This window comes from Globicephala melas, chromosome 18 (genome assembly GCF_963455315.2).
Source record: "Globicephala melas chromosome 18, mGloMel1.2, whole genome shotgun sequence".
In the NCBI taxonomy this organism is placed as follows: Eukaryota; Metazoa; Chordata; class Mammalia; order Artiodactyla; family Delphinidae; genus Globicephala; species Globicephala melas.
Genome location: NC_083331.1, coordinates 16,017,818 through 16,039,009, shown reverse-complemented (window position 1 = coordinate 16,039,009; position 21,192 = coordinate 16,017,818). Strand labels below are relative to the sequence as shown.

Here is a 21,192-nt window from a genome sequence, read left to right as displayed (position 1 = left end):
CAGAATGCGAGAAAATATTTGCAGATGAAGCAACTGACAAAGGATTAATCTCCAAAATTTACAAGCAGCTCAGTATCAAAAAAACAAACCCAATCCAAAAATGGGCAGAAGACCTAAATAGACATTTCTCCAAGAAGATATACAGATTGCCAACAAACACAGGAAAGAAGGCTCAACATCACTAATCATTAGAAAAATGCAAATCAAAACTACTATGAGGTATCAGCTCACACCAGTCAGAATGGCCATCATCAAAAAATCTACGAACAATAATAAATGCTGGAGAGGGTGTGAAGAAAAGGGAACCCCCTTGCACTGCTGGTGGGAATGTAAACTGATACAGCCACTATGGAGAACAGTGTGGAAGGTTCCTTAAAAAATTAAAAGTAGAACTACCACACAACCCAGCAATCCCACTACTGGGAATATACCCTGAGAAAACCATAATTCAAAAAGAGTCATGTACCACAATGTTCACTGCAGCTCTATTTACAATAGCCAGGACATGGAAGCAACCTAAGTGTCCATCAACAGATGAATGGATAAAGAAGATGTGGCACATATATACAATGGAATATTACTCAGCCATAAAAAGAAATGAAACTGAGTTATCTGTAGTGAGGTGGATGGACCTAGAATCTGTCATACAGAGTGAAGTTAAGTCAGAAAGAGATAGTAACATATATGGAATCAAAAAAAAAAAAAAAAGGTCCTGAAGAACCTAAGGGCAGGACACGAATAATAAAGACACAGACGTAGAGAATGGACTTGAGGACAAGGGGAGGAGGAAGGGTAAGCTGGGACGAAGTGAGAGAGTGGTATGGACATATATACACTACCAAATGTAAAACAGATAGCTAGTGGGAAGCAGCCGCATAGCACCAGGGAGATGAGCTCAGTGCTATGTGACCACCTAAGAGGGATGGGATAGGGAGGGTGGAAGGGAGATGCAGGAGGGAGGAGATATGGGGATATATGTATACGTATAGCTGATTCACTTCGTTATAAAGCAGAAACTAACACACCATTGTAAAGCAATTACACTCCAATAAAGATGTAAAAATAAATAAATAAATAATAAATTAAATTAATGCTCAATAGGAAATAAATCATAGCCATGTTATACTACTTTGAGCTCAGTCAAACCTTCTTATTAAAACATCCCTTGATCTACCTAATAGATGTGCTCCTCAAAAGTTCCTTGCATATTAAACTTGTGTAAATCTCATCTTAAATGCATTAGGGGGAGCTCCCTGTTTGAAAGAATCCTAAAACATGTGCTTTTGTCTTCTAAGGGTTCCTTTTCTAACTTGTATTCCTATGAAAGAATGACTTTGACTTATCTGCTAATTGATATTCATCCAGTTTTCATTTAACATTGTTTTTTAAAAAATACCAGCCTTGTACTTTATCCCATGCTTATCAACTGCCACTAAGACAACTTTGATCAAGTTATATTTACCTTTCACACTGCTTCCCCAGGAAGCAATATAAAGCCCACCCCTGCGAAAAATATATATATACTTAATATGCTACTAACAGATTTCAAAGCATGTAATAAAAATCAGCTTTAAATATCACTAGATTTTTATAACTAATTTCAAATTCAAAGGTGAAAAATAAGAGAAAACCAGAAGTGAATAATCTATGGAGGGGAGAAAAAGTATGCTTTGTGTCTACTGAGCACTTCATAATTTTTAAATTACATTTTAATATACCATCCCATTTCAGACTCTCATCGATTCTCTAAGGGTATTAATGGCTTCATTACTGGCAATTTGGGAAACAAAGAAGCAGAGGCACAGGGCAGTAAAGTGACTGCCCAATGTGTCATAGTAATTCAATGTCAAGGTCAGAACTGGAATGCAATTTTCACATTCCTAGCCATTGCTCTTCTTTTACACAATTAAAGATGGAGATAAAACATTTAAGCAAGTTTGACTATAGAGTCCCCTATCCATCAATAATTACCGAAAATAATTTCAGAAGCCTTAAGTTCAGGCACTCGCCAAGACCTTTCAAAGGGAAAAGGACAGTCTCTTCAACAAATGGTGTTGGAAATACTGGATGTCCACATGCAAAAGAATGAAGCTTACTTCATTCTACACCATATACCAAAATTAACTCAAAATGGATTAAAGACGTAAATGTAAGACATAAAGCTAAAACTCCTGAAAGAAAATATAGGGGGAAAGCGTCAATACATAGGATTTGGCAATGATTTCTTGGATATAACACTAAAAGCAAAGGCAGCAAAATAAAAAATAGATATATTGGAATACATCAAAAATTTAAACTTCTGTAAAAAGGACAATCAACAGAGTGAAAAGGCAGACCATGGAATGGGAGAAAAATCTGCAAATTGCACATCTGATAAGGGGTTAATATCCAAAATATTTAAAGAACTCCTACCAACAACGGAAAAAAATAACAAAAAATAAGCAAAGGTCTTGGATGTTTCTCCAAAGCCAGTATACAAAAGTCCACCCAGCATATGAAGAGATGTACAATATAAATAATAACTAGGTAAATGCAAATAAACCAATGAGATATCACTTCAAATCCATTAGGATGGGTAATATTAGAAAAAAGGAAAATAGTGTTATCAAGGATGTGCAGAAATTGAAATTCTTGTGTATTATTGGTGGGAATATAAAATAGTGCAAACTTTATGGAGAACAATATGGCATTTCCTTAAATTTTTTTAAATAGAATTACCATACAATCTAGCAATTCCACTTCAGGGTATATATCCAAAAGAGCTGAAAGCAGGCTCTCAAGAGACATTTACCCCATGTTCATAGCAGCATTATTCACAACAGCCAGGAGGTGGAAGCAACCAAAGTGTCCAACAACAGATTAATGGGTAGGCAAAATGTGGTATATGCAAAAAAATTTTTTAAATGTGGTATACACGTACAATGGAATATTATTTTAGCCATAAAAAGAAATGAAATCCCAACACATGCTACATGTATGAACCTTGAGGACATTATGCTAAGTAAAATAAGCCAGTCACAAAAAGACAAATACTGTATGATTCCATTTATAGGTGGCATCTCTAGAGTAGTCAAATTCATAGGAACAGAAAGTAGAATGGTGCCGTTCTTTGATTGCCAGGGGCTGGGGTTAGGGGGAAATGAGGAGTTATTGTTTTGAAAGGACTTTCAGTTTTGAAAGATGAAAATGTTCTGGAAATTGGTTGCACAATAATGTGAATATACTTAACACTACTGAACTGTACATTTAAAAATGGTTAGGATGGTAAATTTGATGTTATGTGTTTTTTACCACAATTTAAAAATTAGAAAAAAAAGTTTAGAGACTTAAAAAATGTCTCCAGTTCATATTCAGCACAGAATGTTCAAGTATAATAATCTACTTTCTTTTGAAAAGATATCTATAGGTCAATAAATACCAAACTATTGTTTACATATTTCTTGATAGCCTAAAGGAAACCAAAAACCCAAATGGGAATCAAGTTTTCATTACTTCACCTACCAACATTAAAAGAGAAGCCTTTATTATGTACTACCTGAGAACTAAATGGGTACTGCTGCTTTGGTAAAGGGAAAAAAGCAGTATTATTAGAAATCTACCTGAATTATCTGCTAAGTTCACAAATAGCTCTTTATGCTGAAGAATAAAACTGGCTAACATTATTCTCCCTAAGATTCATTCAATTTGATGGTGTCTAAAAGCCACCATTTTTCAATGAGGTAAACACTTGGAATAGAAAACCCTCAAAAAATTAAACACATATTATACTTCCTTTTATGGTATTACTCAAGGATTGTCTTCACCAAAGGCATACAGTAGTAGGTCAGGTACCATTCTAAGTCCTAGAACAACTGAATCAGTACTAGTACATTCAGTAGTAGGAGTGTGGAATCAGTCCAGTGACAAAAATGATGAACTGCAGGCCAGAGTAATATTTAGCAGCTAAACCTAACTGGAACCTAACTTAAAAAATAATAATAAACAATGTTGAAAACATTGACAGAAAATAGAACAACTTGGAAAAGTATGAAAAATAAACCGATCTACATAGGAAACTTTAATCAGACCTCTAAAACTTTATACATGTCCAAACTTTAGATATTAAGGCAGGTTCAAATTTTCAGTGGCTCTCAAAAGATCAGCATTATTTGAAACTCTGGTGAATACATGTGGAAAAAAAAATCTATCAAATTTAGTGGCAAGGATAAGCAATTTAATAAGTTGTTACTATAATTTATAAAGAAAAGACTGACTACATTGTTCCATGATTGTACAAGTATCAGCAAATGGTACTGATTATCCAAATTAAATATTTGTAAGGACTTCTATATGCAAGGAACTTGGTGAGATATCCAAAGTGCTTGAGAAAACATTCACCAAGAATCATTTTTTTCTCAGCTACTTTAACCTAACTGATGCCCTGCAAGTTCTTAGTATCCTATCTAATATCTCAAAGATGTTTTATTTGTAGGTATGCCAACTAAACTTATGCAATATAGATATAGATATTAAAAATACTCTTGGAATTGATTATGGAAACCACATATGTGCATGTATGTGGGTAGTGGGAACACGTGTGGAAATATCTATATAAATATACAGATACATATATATATATAAACCCCATTTAAGTGTTTAAGAAAAATTATTCCAAAACATATAAAGGTTTTTAGATGTTCTATAAAATCAATATGCCCTTTCATCTAGCTCACCTTTTCTCATTTCCTTCAACTACTGAGATTATATACAAGCATTTAGTACTGTGGGCTCTGAAGATCCTAATATAGAGCATGAAATGGGAAGTATTTACAAGAAACACTGAGGTTACAGAATACTGGTACTCCACAAAAAATAGGAGATAACCTTACGAAGAAAATACATGAACTATATTCAATATTAAATATTTGAGACATCCAAATTCTTGATAATTTATCCTTTTTTGAATACAAAATGTATATTTAAATCAGCAAGAAAAAAATCTTATGATGAAAAATGTCTTCTGGGAAGATGTTTTCTTCTAATTAATCATGAGAATCACAATCATTAGACTCAATCATTGTCAATTTTCATTTGGAAAATTGTGGCTTCCTTAGTTATTTTAATGCTAGTATCATTTTCATGTGCCAATTCAGGATATTACTCCTTGCATCCTTGCTTATTCATCAAAATAACTGAAAGGCGTAATCTCTCCCCTCTGTTGAATTAATAAATCTTAACATACAAAAACATCCTATCTCCAGGCTCTTCTCTTGGTCAAAGTGGTAAGAGCACAGCAGGACCACCTTCAACCTCAAACTTTTTGTGAGCTTTATAGACAAGAACTTAAGCATCCTCTGGTGGAAGATGGCAACTGGGAAAAGGAAAATACGGGTTTAAATTACAAATGTCCTCAGTCTCTCCATGACCATCAGTTTTTTCTAAGGAAACACCTAAGCCATATTTTTAATAGGAGGTAGAAGGTAAACGTGTCTAAACGCCTTTCCCACTTATGAAATGTGATGCAGAAGATCAGGAAATTAGTAGTTCTGCTATACACTGACAACCTGACAACCAAATAATAAGTTAGTATATCCAATAATAAGGAAATAAGGATAACTGAATAATGGCAAGTTTCATCTGTCTTTGAACTCAAAGTTTAGCTCAAAACCTTAAGCAATAAGACTGCACAGTGCTACAGATAACAAAGGAAAATGAAAGGGAAATAAATCCATTATTTTAAAGAAACAAACTAAAAAGTTCATGGCAAATCTGCCCAACTTACTAAAAGCTGAAAAATAAAGCAGCATGAAAGGGGAAATAGAAAAAGATTAATGTGTGAGAAAATACATGAAATGCAATTCCGTAATTCCATAAAGATAGAAACAAAGTGACTCCAAGTTGCAACATATACTTTAAATGCAGCAGAACTACATTCAATCATTTTCCAAAGCCAAAGATGTTCAGGCACTGAAAAGTTACCCTTAAAAAGTAAAGCATAAACATTTCTAAAACAAGGGAACAATTCTGCTTCTTTCTATATAAAGAAACCAAACGCTGTAGTTGTGGGAAGAATTTCCCTGAAATTTGTGAAACTCCTGAAAACTGTGGCTCATGGAACTTGGGAACAAGAACAAAATGTGTGCCTAAAAGTATCACTGTGGTAATAGTGCTTCGCACAACATAGGAACTGAACTCCTTGGATTTAATATTCCTTTGTTATGTGTAACATTACACATTCTTCAGTATCTTTTACTTCCCAGGCCAGTTATCTCAAGAAGTGTTATAATGGACCACCTTGCATTATCCCATAGTGAACCATCATGTGATTTAATGGTCTCGTCTCATCTTCAAAGAGATAACAGCAAGTGCAACAGAGGAACTGGGAGAGTTAAGGGAGAAAGGAAGGGTTCTTTCATATTTTCAAACAGCCTCTTTTCCAAGAGTTTGGAGTTTAAAAACAAAACTCTGGACCTGTCATTTAATTCAAGAATGGCTTCAGAATTCTTCCTGCATAGTGCCTTACTGGACACACCCCAAAAGCTGAGAAATCTTAATGTACTCAGCCAGTTAGTACACTACAATGAAAACCTTCTTACCTTTCAGAGCTATATAATATGGTTAAATTAAACCCTGATACAACAAATAGAATAATTTCCTCTAACATTTTAAGACCACTAATCAACTAGTGTCTGTCAGTCATTGCAAGAGTTGCACAATTGCCTGTGGACAGACTACCAGAGAAACTGAGTGTGGTGAGGCAGGATGTTTTCCCGTTTATTTCCTGAGTGAACTTTAAGGTTAAAACTAAATTTATGTCAACTTCATAGCAAAGAATTCAGATTCGAATTCTGAACACAAATACATTTTAAAAAAAGAAAAAAAAAATGAGGGCTATAAAACCATATACAGTGTGGTCATTGTTTCACTTTTGGATTATGTGCATACTGGATTTTAATCTGAAATGTTTTACACTTGTATTTCACGTTATACAGTTTCGGGACTGGACTGTTTTTCCACAAAAAGAAAAATCAACTGTTTTTCCACCTTAATAGTCAACCTACCTGCCCATAGTTGTCTATGCCAGTTACTAATCTATTTAAATTTAATAAATCAAAAGCTGTCCTTAGGGATTGGCCAAGAGTCGTAAGTCCTTCAGCCTGAAGGTTTTTCAGTTCATTCATAAACGTTGCATGGTTTTCTTTCCATCCGGCCTGAAAAGAAAAACGTAAGAATTTTTTTTCATCTTTCAAAGCCATGTGCACACGGACGGCCGTTACAATCTGCCGTTCACCAAGGAGCTGCTTCACTTTGCTGCACGGTTTTGAGTAACGTGTCAATAACGCATCACTGCTGAGGAAACTCTCTTCCAAAGGAGGCCAAGAATAAACCTGCTGGCTCTACAGCTTTCGTCAGCTACCAGCCTTCGTACTTTATAACTTCCCCGGGAAGCGTACTCCCCAGCCTCATACCCAGAATTCGGGGATGCAAAGATACTGGTGGAAAGCAGAAGTGAGCGGGACTTGCGAAGTTCACCTAGCGCGCTGTCCCACCGGCCCGCGGCCCTCTCGGGGAGACTCCGCAGCCCCAGCCCCGCGGCCCCCGCCCCCCTCCCCGGCCTCGGGCCGGTTCCCCTTTAATGCAGACCCAGGCTCGGCGCTGCCGGGCCCGGCTGTCACTCGGGCTAACTTGAATAAATATCCCCCACAGTTCATTGCTGCCGCTCACGCCGCGGAGGGGAAATGTCGGCCATGTTGATCGCAGCGCCGCCGCCGCCGCCGCCGCCGCCGCCGCCGGGCCAGGCTGGGGAGGGGACGGCGGTGGCCCGGCGACTCCGCGCCGCGCCAGGACGCTCCGTAGCGGGGGAGGGGGTGGGAGCCCGCAGGGGAAAAGACCTCAGCGCCTGGAGCACAGCGGGTGGGGGAGGGGAGCATAATGAAGGGTGAATGGGGGGGCGGGGAGGGTGAGAGAGGAAGGAACAGGGAAGGGAAGGGAAGGGGGAGGGCGAGGGCTGTTACCTTGATAGCGTAGGGCGGCTCTTCGAAAGTGACCAGCATATACCTGTCTCCTCTGCTGGCAGGGTCCCGGGCACGGAGCTGCGGGAGAGCGGGTGGGGAACGGGAGGAGGAACAGGGCGGGCGAGAGGGAAGCACAGAGGCGAGGTTACCAGGCGGAGAAGGGGCGCCCAGCGGCCCCGCCGCCCCCCACAGTACCGCACACGCCGCAGCCGCCCCACACACACAGATCGGCCCCCGCACACCGCCCGGGGCCGCAGCCCCGGCCCGGGCCGAGCCCGGCTTGCAGCGCCCGCCCGCCCGCCCGCGCGGTGGGGGAGGGGGTCCCCGAGCCCGGCAGCTCCCGCAGTCAGGTCCCCGACACCTCCGCCTCGCCGCCCCCGGCCACCCTCCCCCCACCCCTGCCGCCCGCTGGCCGCCGGACCGGGGTCGCCGCCCGGGCTCGGTCAGTCGGTACCTTCATGAAGGTCTCTACCGCGCCTTTGGCCGTGTCCAGGTAGGTGGTGCCCAGATGGCTGCGCTGGTTCATAGAGGCAGACGTGTCTATCAGGAACAGTAAGATGGGCATAGTGCTGGCCGGGGACACCGGGGCCCGAGGTGGTGGAGAAAGAGGAGATGGTAGAGGTGGAGGCGCCGGTGGCGGCGGCGGCGACCGCCGCTACGCGGGGCGGGGGAGCGCGGCCCCCGGGAGGAAAACACGGTCTGGGTCTTTCCTCCGGCTGCGGGGAGTTTCTCCCCCGATAGTTGAGAGGAAACTCCCCAGACCCAGTCCTCCCAGTCGTACCCCCGCCTCCGCCTCCTCCTGCCTGCCTGCCCGCTGGGGCGGGCGCCCGGCCGTCTGTCTGTCGGTCCGTCCCCCCCGCCTCGGGGGTCCCGTCCCCGCTCCCGGCCCCTGTGTGTGTCCCAGCGGGAGACGGGCCTGGCTCCCAACCCCACCCCCGGTGCAGGGAGTGGGGACCTGGGAGCTGGCGAAGAGGGGAGTGGGCTGAGGGGAGATTGGCCCTGGGGCTGTTGGGAGAAGTTTCAGGGACTCCCTCCGCACCCCGGCGGTGTCACCACTTTCTCAGCCCCTCTCGCTACTGAAGCGCTTTTCTCTCTCACACTCCGGTTTTAACTCGGGCAGGGGCTGCAGAGGCTCCGCCCCCTGACACGTCCTCTAGCCACGTGATGCACCGCCCCGCTAATCTATTGGCTGATCCCTGGCCTCTTATTAGCATATTCAAACAGCTCAGGGGCGGGGGAAGCTTGGAGGCTGGCTCCGGGAACAGTTTTGGAGCACGCGCGGAGGCGGAGCGTCGGGTGCGCGCGAGAGCGAGCGCGAGGGGCGAGCAGGCGGGCCGGCAGACGCGGAGGCGGGCTCCGGGAAGGGGCGGGGACAGCCCGCGGAAGGACGGCGGTATGGGGGCGGGGGCCGCGGCCGTGAGTCTGCGCGTGAGGCCCGTCGGCCTCTCCTTGGCTGTTGGAGGTGATAGGGGTCGGAGGAAGGGAAATGGAGGCTGGCCTCAGCTCCTGTTTCGAGGTCGCTGTAGCGAGCCCCTTCCCCAATGAGCGAGTGAGGAGGGGATGAGTAGAGTGATCCAACGCCCGGTTAGGAGTCGGGGCAGGCCGGCGGTCATCCTCCGGATGAGGGCTCGGGGCCCGCGGTCGTCGGAGGAGGTTCCTTGGGCCTCGGAGGGCCGGCCCCAGCGCGGGCGGGCCCGGGGCGGGGGAAGGGAAGTGAGAGGTTGTTTATGACCAGGGACTAATCTCTGCGAGTCACTCCGCTCCCGTAGGGGAGTGGGGGACGAGGGGCGATCCTCGTCCGCAGCCTCGCTCGGCCTTGGGCAGCGACCGAGGGTGAGGGCTGGACCTAGCCAGGAGCCCTCTCGTTGGAGGACCCACCAGAAAGGGAACAAACCCTTTTTTTCCGAACTCAGCCCTAAAAGGGCAGCGGGGGAAGACTCAAATATCGATAAACAGTTTATTGCCCCTTTTATACTCGGGGGAAAATAACCCGTCCTACCCAAAGAAATAACCTCTCACAAGCCATGTTTACTTAGGGCCACAGAATATCAATCTCAGAGCTAAAAGGGGCCTTAGAAAAGCAGCGTCCATTACTCTTGTTTTTAGATGAACAGACTGACTTGGCTTGCCCAGGTGACACATAGCATGGGTTCTCCATGGCCCTGCCAGTGCCCTTTCCTTGCACTCTATGCTGTCTCAGACTCGATCCAAATACTGCCTGAAGGCAGACGTTCTCGGATAAAACCAGCCCGTCATCAGGCTTGATGGCATAATGATTCCTCTCCTAAATTATGTCCGAGGAAAAGTTGCCTCAAATATACTAGTTGAAAACTTAAAGACGTTGCCTAAAATACAAGTTGAATGAGGGACATACGACCTGTATAAGACTGTGTAGAGATTTATAGGGCCTCTTCTATTGGCCTAGCATTTCGATTGTTTATCCTGAAATTCTTAATTATTTCCCTACTGGTCACTCAAAGAAGTTGTTCCTATTACCATTAACACAGAACAGACATGTTTTGTGGCACTTTTTTTAAATTTTGAATTTTATAACTCGGACTTTTCCTAATATTTAAGACAACCTCTGAATTTTTGTTAATTTATAGTAGGGCTATTCAGTAATATGGCGTTCTGTATGCGCCATAGAAGAGTAAAATACTTTTAAGAGATTTGGACTTCTAAAAGTGGAGTAGCGAGCTTACATCCAATATTTGCTTAGGACCAGTGGAGTTAAAAAATGGTTAAAATATTGTCCCTGCCTTCAAAGAGTTTGTGGTTTTTCTAGAAGAATATTGCCTACATATTATTAGCTACTACAGAGTAGAAAATGATTAGATACTAAATAATTCAGAAAAGAGAAAAATTTATTTCCCTAGGGTAATGAAAGAACAAATTTTCCAGGGTCAGTAGGTTTAAGCGGTGCCTTAAAGCAATGTTTCTCAAACTGGGATCCTAGACCCTGGAGATAAGAATTAGAGTTCTTTGATACTTCTAAGTTTTTTGTTTTCATTTTAATGACAATATACAAATTGTTTTATTAGTTATAAAGACAAATTTTTTCTTTCAAAGTGATAATTTGCAACTGAAAGATTTTCATAGAGTTGGTCTTCAGATTTCTCTATCAGTGCTTTCAAACTGTGTTCTGTGGACTCCTGCCTTTCAGAAAATGTATTTTCTAGGATCATAATTTCTTTTACGTTTCTCAGGTTTGAGAAACACTGCTTTAAAAGATCGGTAGGATTTGGGTATGTGGGTAAAGGAAAAGAAGCTGCTGGTGAAAACTCCTTCTAGACGTTGAAGATGTAGTAAAGAAAGGAAGTTAGCACAGCATTGCCAATGGCTTCCTGGGGAACAATCAAGTTCAGCTAGGCTGGAGCACCAGGTACATGAAGAACAGTATAAGATCCAGAAAGGTAGGTCAGGTCTGGATGGTAGAGGGCCTTTATTCCAGGCTAAGAATTTTTTTTCATATAAATTGGAGTTTTTAATTAGGGTGCTGTGTACAAAGCAGTGTTTGAAGGGAATCGAACTAGACGAGTGAGGTAGATGAACATGCATTAATAATGACCTTACCTATTGCCGTTACTTGAAATCATTTCCAGCAGAGCCACCATGGTCTTTCTTCCCTGACTCCATGGAGTTGGCACATTGTTGCACTAGGGTCGTAAGTGGAGATGTATGGCAGAGCCAGGATTAGATGCAAAGATCAGGAGAGCCAAGTCCAAGGAGCCAACCTGGAGCATATAAGCAGAACCTATGCTTGTGGTGGCACCTGAGATCAAAGGCCAGGTTTCCAGTTCAGAGGCCCAGAAGTGCTGGAAGGCAAGGCCCCAAGGCAGAACAGGAAAAAAATCAGGACATACATAGGCAGCAAATCAAGAGGCAGTCCAAAACCAGGAAGCATTGACGAGTGGTCCCTAGACAAAATTGTGAAATAGGCCAAGTTTATTCTTAGTGACTCTGGTTGGCAATTAAGCTATTAGTTGGTGATGGCTTAAATTAGTGGTTCTGGGCCAGGAGATGTACATCAGCATTATCAATAGAGCTTAATAATAATAACGAATGTACCAAATCCCCAAACCCAGAGGAAAGTGATACAGTAGAATTGGGATGGGCCCTCCACCTCTCATTTTTTAAAAAGCTATTCAGGTGAATCTTAAATAATGCTGATTAAGAGCTATATGCTTAAAGTATAAGAATATGTGTCTAGCATCTAGTAGTACTCAGTAAATAACTTTAAAAATTCACATACCCTTAGAGTTATTACATTTCTTAAAACTCCTAAAATAAATCTGCAAACTAAAAGGGAAAAAAACTATAAATGTGACACCAATATAGATAACAGTGGAGTTCCATAACATGCATATTTAAATTGCTTGAATTCAACTATATTTGACAAAAAGGAAAAAGAGAAAACAAAATAATGCCAGAGACTCCCACTGTTCCCCTCAGTGAGCTTTGGCCTTGCAGGAAGCACAAGATGGGAAACATGAATCTCTTCTTCACTCAATCTCTGTGATTCTAGAATGTGATTCCAGAAAGATTCTGGTTATATGCAGGCTTATTTTTCTAAAACATGGCCCCCAAATGCAAGCCAACTATTTCATCAGACTCAACTGAAGAAACTGAACTCTTGCAATGCTAGAGGGAAAACTAGTTGGAGTAGGGTGTGCTAAGCCCTGTGCTGTTGCAGTCTAAGGGATTAGAGAAGACTTTTCTGGGAGGACATTGGTGGGAAGAAGTATGTGGGAGAAAACATGCTCTTTGCTGCTGTTTTTAAAGGAATGCTGCCCAAATGCTATGGCTCCGATTTAAAAGGGAATGAATTAATTATACAAAACCCTCTGAAAGAATGGTGATTCTGGCTTAAACAATAGCCTAAATTGTTGAAATGGAGCTATTCTAACAATTAAGAACTGATGAATTATATTCATTTGTAGGAGCCAACCAGAGCCCTTTTAAATTATTTTAAACTAAGCAGGGTAACACGGTTTAAAAATAATTACGTGCCAATGACTTGGCTTATGGTATCTGGTTGTACCATCTGAAAAGAATAATCAGATGAACTTAATGTTCCTCACATGTAACCTAACAAAGTTTCTTTTGGCTGTCTTACCATTCATTTCCTCAGCTCTCTGTTTTACTCTTTGAGATCACAATAGTGATGTTGAGAGGTCGAGAACATCAAAAAAAATGAAGTAATAAGCATAAAAAATTAGATGTGAAATTATGCAGCAGAAAATATTCAAATAATATATAAGGAAATTTAATTTTGGTCCTCCTAATTTATAATATTATATAATACCAATTATATAATGTCAATCCTCAGAAAAAAATACTACTAGGGACTACTATTAACAAGAAATTAGACCTTTCCAACGAGCAGCATTTCACAGTAATAGTTGAAGTCTTAGGCGATTCAAGATGAGTACTGAACATGAACATATCCAAATTGAGAATTAGAACCAAAGTGGAACAGTTTCTCTATCAAAGGAGCATGAACATAGCAGTAATTATTTAAACAACTATTAATAGCCCACCTACTATGTGACAGGCACTATTGAATCCCTATCACTATGGTAAGCCATAGAGAGTTTATAGTTTAATGGAAAGAAGACAGAAAAATAGTGAGAATACACTCTTATGATGTCAGCAGACCCCAGGCATGATACAACCAGACCTGTCTTAGAAGATTGTTTTGAAAATGCAAGATAAGATACCATATTTTATCAATTCTGAGACACCACGGGTTCTAAGAAATGCCATTACTTTGGGGCACTGAAAGAAAAAAAAAATGCTGCTAATTAAACTACAACATGGGAATTCCCTGGCGGTCCAGTGGTTAGGACTGGGCGCTTTCACTTCAGGGCCCCAGGTTCGATCCCTTGTTGGGGAACTAAGATCCCACAAGCTGAACGGTGCAACAAGAAAATTAAAAGTAAATAAACTAAGACATATTGCTTTCTTATCAATGAGAATTTTTCCATACTGTACTGAATTCTACCAACCAGGAGCATTAGTGATACAACATGTTTTAAAAGAATACTCCACTATTGTCCTTAGTATTTTCTTCTAAACCATTGGCTTCCATTCCACAAGTTTTGATTCTGGTGCTTTCTTGATCCAACTAGAAGGTGTCAGTGAAAGGTTTTCAGGCCACAAATAGGATTTATGTCCTTTCTTTAAACGTTTAGTTGACTAAAATGTGTAAGGTTTGCAATTGCCTCATTGTGCCACCAAGAATAATCATGAAGTTTGTGCATGTACAGGCTATGACAGCTACATCACAACTGCCTTCTGGTGACAGCATTATAAGATGCAACTATTGAAGGCTGAATTCCAGTTTTCAAGATGTTAAAAGAGAAAGCAATGTACATTTTAAAATCAGTGAAATGCTGGGACTTCTCTGGTGGTCCAGTGGTTAAGACTCTGCGCTCCCAGTGCAGGGGGTCTGGGTTCGATCCCTGGTCAAGGAACTAGATCCCTCATGCCCTCATGGCCGCACTAAGACCGGTGCGGCCAAATAAACATTAAAAAAAAAAAATCGGTGAAATACTATTTAGTGTTTGTAGCTTTTAAGATAAGCATCACTAGAATATACAAAGAGCTCTGTGAGTACTGAAGCTAGAGCAGCTAATCTCACAAAGTGACATTTGAGCAGACAGAAATCCATGGGGCTGGAACATGTGTGTGGAAGAGTGGCAGGAGTTGAGGCTGGACCACATCAAGGGTTTCATGTGTCCAAGCAAGAAATTTTGAATTTTATCTTCGGGTGATAGGAAGACAGAGTTTTGTGGTAAGGGAGTAATATGATCAAAACCTCATTTTAGAAAGATAACTTCAGTAACAATTGGGAAGATGGATTAGAATGGGAATACAGTAAGCAAAGAGACCAATTAGGCAATTTCTGCCTTAATTCAGGGAACAAATAGGAATCACTGTGGATGTGACAACAGGGACAGTAAGGTAAGGCAGGTGTTATAAAAGACATGGGGACATCCCCGGTGGCACAGTGGTTAAGAATCCACCTGCCAATGCAGGGGACACAGGTTCGAGCCCTGTTCTGGGAAGATCCCACATGCCCAGAGCAACTAAGCCCATGCACCACAACTACTGAGCCCACGTGCCACAACTACTGAAGCCCACTTGCCTAGAGCCTGTGCTTCGCAACAAGAGAAGCCACTGCAATGAGAAGCCCGCGCACCGCAACAAAGAGCAGCCCCCACTAGCCGCAACTAGAGAAAGCCCGCGCACAGCAACGAAGACCCAACACAGCCAAAAATAAATAAATTTTTTAAAATAAAATTTAAAAATAATCTATAGAAAAATAAATGAAAGGCGTGGAGGTGATATATTATTTATAGAAAAATAAATAAATAAAAGACATGGAGGTGATAGACTCCATGAATGGATAGGACTTGGTGAACTGAGTAGATGCAGGCAGAATCATGATATTGTGAGATTAAATCCATCTTACGTCATGTGAAGTGAATATCAAACTCCTGGTACCTATAAATTCTAATAAGAACCAATGGTGTTTATTCAGTCATTGGTTCAACAAATACTTATTGAATCTCTAGTATGTGCAGCAGCTAGAAATTTAGCAGTGAATGAAACAGGTTGGAAAATGCCTGTCCTTATGAAGTTTACATTCTAGTGGGGGAGGGAGGCAGTAAAGAAGATAAGTATATGGTATGTTCACTCTAAGTGTGAAGGAGGAAAACTAAAGCAGGAAAGGTAACAGTGTTACAGAGGGGGAAGGGCTACCGCTTTAGATATAGAGAACAGGGAAGACATCATTGAGAAAATGACATTTGAGTAGAGACCTGAAAGAAGTGAGAGGCAGAGCTGTGCAGATATCTAGGGGACGACAGATTTTATCCATTTACTGAAAACATTTGTAGTTTGAAATGCTGATACATTTTAAAGTCTTACCTGTTGGTAAGTATTCTTTGCTGATATTTAAGTATTTTTATAACAAGTAGTATTAATAACTATTTTTGGCTGATAATACATGTTCTTACTAATACCAGTATTGTTCTAATTAATAAGTATTCTTTGCTAATATATGTTCTCCCTGACAGGCAGAATACCAATTATTCATTAAATATTGTTGAGAGGGCTTCCCTGGTGGCGCAGTGGTTGGGAGTCCGCCTGCCAATGCAGGGGACACGGGTTCGTGCCCCGGTCCAGGAGGATCCCACATGCCGCGGAGTGGCTGGGCCCGTGAGCCATGGCCGCTGAGCCTGCGCGTCCGGAGCCTGTGCTCCGCAACAGGAGAGGCCACAGCAGTGAGAGGCCGGCGTACAGGAAAAAAAAAAAAAAAAAATTGAGAGATTTATTTATCTTAAAGTCAACAGGTACAGTTTTAGATTCTGGGGATTCAATGGGGAGGGATAAATTGGGAGACTGGGATTGACAAATACACACTACTATATAAAATAGATAACTAATAAGGACCTACTGTATAGCACAGGTAACTCTTGTCAGTACTCTGTAATGGCCTATATGGGAAAAGAATATAAAAAGAGTGGATAGGGCTTCCCTGGTGGCGCAGTGCTTAAGAATCCGCCTGCCAATGCAGGGGACACAGGTTCAAGCCCTGGTCCGGGAAGATCCCACATGCCGCGGAACAACTGAGCCCGTGCCCCACAACTACTGAGCCTATGCTCTGGAGCCCGTGAGCCACAACTACTGAGCCTGCCTGCCACAACTACTGAAGCCCACGCGCCTAGAGCCCGTGCTCCACAACAAAAGAAGCCACCGCAATGAGAAGCCCCCGCTCGCCGCAACTAGAGAAAGCCCGCGCGCAACAACAAAGACCCAGTGCAGCCAAAAAAAAAAAACGAAACAGAGTGGATATATGTATATGCATAACTGATTCACTTTGCTGTACAGCAGAAACTAACACAACATTGTAAATCAACTATAATAAAAAAAATTTTTTTAAAGATTCTGGGGATTCAGTGTTAAGTGAGATAGACCTACTCGCTACCCTCAGAGAGTTGCCAGATAAAATACAGGATCCACAATTAAATTGGAATTTCAGATAATACATATTTTTTAGTCTAATTATGTACCTAATATTATGTGCAACATACTTATATTAAAAAAATTATGTGTGGGCTTCCCTGGTGGAGCAGTAGTTAAGAATCCGCCTGCCAATACAGGGGACATGGGTTCAAGCCCTGGTCTGGGAAGATCCCACATGCCACGGAGCAACTAAGCCCGTGCGCCACAACTACTGAAGCCCACACGCCTAGAGCCCGTGCTCCTCTACAAGAGAAGCCACCGCAACGAACAGCAGCCACCGCTTGCTGCAACTAGAGAAAACCCACACGCAGCAACGAAGACACAGTGGAGCCAAAATTAAATAAATTCATAAGAAAAAAAATTATGTGTTGTTCATCTGAAATTCAAGTTTAACTGGGCATCCTGTATTTTTATTTGCTGAATCCGGCAATTCTATGCCCTCACTGAACCTACAACCTAACCTACAGGTGGCAGAGATTAGTAAATACAATTAGCATACAGTGCACATGCTGTATAACCTGGGAAGCCATAAAATGGAAGACACGGGGACCCTAAATGGGTGGAAGAAACCTGCCTGCCAACCAAGACCATCCATCCTTAAGAGCAAGAAACAAACTTGTCGTATTTGTGCCATGTGTTTTGGATCCATTTGTCCCATGGTCTCTTTGTAACACCAGCCTAGCCTAACTACCTTAATGTGTCAGTCCTGAAATCTACTATCATGTCCAGGTTTACTCCAGAATCAGAAGTTTTCACGTAATGTACCAGCAACTAGAAAAATACGTAAATAATTTTTACCAACAGAGAGGTTAAAATACTTGTACTGTAGTCATCATTCTCTCAGGTGCTGATTTTAAAAACTGGGGTGCCCAATGTTGGGTATGAACCCTTCACTCCTCAGGAAGAAGCTCTGGGTTTTGGGTTGCCTCCTGATTATAGGTCGCCATGCCAGGGGTGGGAATTACAGTGAGATTGTGTCTCAGCCTTTCTATCTGCTTCAATGTGGTTTCCCTCTGGTTTGCCTCACGTGAAGGGGTTGCTCCGCCAGTTTTTAGGTTTTTGTTCAGAGGAAATTGTTCTATATACAGCTGTAGATACATTGTGTCCATGGCAGGAAGTGAGTTCAAGGTCTTCCTAGGTAGCTGTCTTGAGCCAGAACTATAGTCATCATTCCGACATGGCTTTAAACCTGAGTATTTTCAAGGCAGTCATGAGGGACATCAGATCAATAAAAGAAAATTACATGATTTGATGGTTTCCCTAAGCAAATAACACTATACATTATTTCTGGCTATTAAAACATTTTAAAATATTTTTTCTTTCAGTTATTGAATGTAGAGACAGGTATTGTAGGCTCTGAAAATTATAAATAAGACATGATTTCTGATTTCAGAAAGCGTAGGGCCTAGTAGAGCAAATAAAGATACATAATACTAAGCACAGTCTAATCAGTGCCAAAAGATAAGTGCAAATAATATCCCTAATTGAAGTGAGAAATTCATTCAGACTAAAGAATAGAATAAAGCACCTGAATAAAGAAGTATTTTTCTTCAAAGCTTTACAATTTTCTAACTTTAAATTTTGTTTAAAAGAATTTGTCAAAAATTTACAAAATGCAAAAATAACAGAGAAAACAAAATTCACTTTTTTTTTTAAACCCAAGCAAAGGATCTTTTTTTTTTTTTAATTTATTTATTTAGTTTTGGCTGTATTGGGTCTTCGTTTCTGTGCGAGGGCTTTCTCTAGTTGTGGCAAGTGGGGGCCACTCTTCATCGCGGTGCGCGGGCCTCTCACTATCGTGGCCTCTCTTGTTGCAGAGCACAGGCTCCAGACGCGCAGGCTCAGTAGTTGTGGCTCACGGGCCTAGTTGCTCCGCGGCATGTGGGATCTTCCCAGACCAGGGCTCGAACCCGTGTCCCCTGCATTAGCCGGCAGATTCTCAAACACTGCGCCACCAGTGAAGCTCCAAAATTCACTTTTAATCTCACTACACAGATATAGCCACTGAGAACATTTTAGTATATATTCCCTCCTTTATATTTTAAATAAAATTAGGGTCTTTTACATATATTTTTTCTATCCTTCTTTTTTCCCACCTAATATAATGTAAGCATTTTTCATTAAATAATGTTTTCAATAGGACTTTTAATAAGTGCATAATATTCCATCCCATGGATGTATCATGATTTATTTTCTTATTACTAGATATTTTATTTCTAGATGTTTTACTTTTATAAATAAGGATGCACTGAACAGCCCTATACATTAATCTTTGTAATAATTCAACAATTATTATTTGAGCACTAGTTACTGCTCTGGATGTTGGGGATACATTAGTGAAAAAAACAGTCCCAAATCCCTGCCCACATGGGGAAGAGGAGGAGAGAGACAATAAATATGTAAACTCTATATTTGTAAGACAGCAATAAGTGCTCTAGAAAAAAATAAAGCAGGGAAAAGGAATAAGTGGTGGAGCTAGGTGCTTCCCTTTTAAACCTGTGTGATAGAAATAACTAAAACATGGAGTGGAATTTGGTAAATGCCAAAAGAAGTTCAAAATGCAATGAGGGACATTACCTAATTTGACAGGACAAGAAAGAGAAACCTACCAAATTAGCAGAGAACAGGTGGACAACCAAAGCCAAAGCAAAGAGAAAAGAGAATTTCCAAAAGGAAAATATATTTTTTCAAAAGTTAATGATATAGGACTTCCCTGGTAGTGCAGTGGTTAAGAATCCGCCTGCCAATGCAGGGGACACGGGTTTGAGCCCTGGTCCGGGAAGATCGCACATGCCGCGGAGCAGCTAAGCCCGTGAGCCACAACTACGGAGCCTGCTCTCTAGAGCCTGTGAGCCACAACTACTGAAGCCTGCGCGCCTAGAGCCCTGCAAGCCACAACTACTGAAGCCCGCGCGCCTAGAGCCTGTGCTCCGCAACAAGAGAAGCCACCGCAATGAGAAGCCCGCGCACCTCAACGAAGAGTAGTCCCCGCTCACCGCAACTAGAGAAAGCCCGTGTGCAGCAACGAAGACCCAACGCAGCCAAAAATAAATAAATAAATTTATTAAAAAAAAGTTAATGACATAACAAAGTGAAGGCTGAACAAAAGCTATTAGATTTGAGAAAGCCATTGTTGACTTTTATAAGGAATATAAAGACAGAAGAAATAAGGTGAATTAGATCACCAGGGATTTTTCTTTTTTTTTACTTTTCTTTTTTGGCTCTGCCACACAGCTTGTGGGATCTTAGTTCCCTGACCAGGGATGGAACCCAAGCCCCCTTTAGTGAAAGTGTGGAGTCCTAACCACTGGACTGCCAGGGAATTCCCACCAGGGATTTTAGTGAATGACTGAAGGCAGAGAATATAAACTTCTCTTTTTGAACTAAAAAAAAGAAGATGGGATGGTAGCTCAAAGGACCAAAGAGAACCTTTATTTTAAAGTGAAGGAAAAACCTGAACATGTTTTTAGGTAGATAAAAAATGGGGAGAAACTGAAGATGTGAGAGAGGTATGGGGGGGCAGTCTCGGGAGAGGAAACGACAGGGTCAAGAGCACAGGTGGGAACATGAGGATGTGAAAGAAGGGGGACTGACTTCTCTGAGACCAGAAATAATGACAATAATGTGAACAATGCCCAGCACCGTGCCCAGTGTGATGTTAATTGACCACAAGGCTGCCCAGAATTTGGTCAAACATTATTCTGGGTGTTTGAGGGTGTTTTTGGATGAGATTAATATTTGAATGGGTAGACTGAGTTAAGCAGATTGCCCTCCCCCAAGTGAGTGGGCCTCATCCAATCAAAGACCTGAATGGAACAAAGAGACACCCTCCCTTGAGTAAGAGGGACGTCTCTCCTGACCACCTTGAGCAGGGACTTTAGTCTATTCCTGCCTTCAGACTCAAAACTGTAACACTGGCTCTTCTTGGGTCTCAAGCCTGCCAGCTTTTGGACTGGGACTACAGTATTGGCTCTCCTAGGTCGTCTCCACTTTGCCAAATGCAGATGTTGGGACTTCTCAGGCTCCATGCTCGTGTGAGCCAATTCTTTTATTATTATTATTTATTTATTTATTTATTTATTTTTGCGGTACGCGGGCCTCTCACTGTTGTGGCCTCTAGCGTTGCGGAGTACAGGCTCCGGATGCACAGGCTCAGCGGCCATGA

At 41.8% G+C, this 21,192-nt stretch overlaps 1 protein-coding gene and 1 long non-coding RNA gene across 5 annotated transcripts in view; one reads left to right on the top strand and one right to left on the bottom strand.

The window, feature by feature from the left end:
• INTS6 (integrator complex subunit 6) overlaps nt 1-9,083 on the bottom strand; it is a 112,686-nt gene extending 103,603 nt beyond the window's left edge. For all 4 annotated transcript variants that reach the window (XR_009559715.2, XR_009559716.2, XM_060287806.2 and 1 more), the window contains exons 1-3: nt 8,449-9,083; nt 7,995-8,072; nt 7,041-7,190 (exon numbers count right to left, since the gene is read on the bottom strand). Coding sequence is in view for 2 of the 4 variants with exons in the window: in XM_060287806.2 (XP_060143789.1) it covers nt 7,041-7,190; nt 7,995-8,072; nt 8,449-8,559 (339 nt within the window). In the remaining 2 variants the exon portion in view is untranslated. The remainder of the gene's footprint in view (nt 1-7,040; nt 7,191-7,994; nt 8,073-8,448) is intronic.
• The window catches only part of LOC138842407 (uncharacterized), an 88,536-nt gene continuing 75,737 nt past the window's right edge, over nt 8,394-21,192 (top strand). Inside the window, exon 1 of the long non-coding RNA XR_011376888.1 lies at nt 8,394-8,487. This is a non-coding gene — a long non-coding RNA (uncharacterized lncRNA). The remainder of the gene's footprint in view (nt 8,488-21,192) is intronic.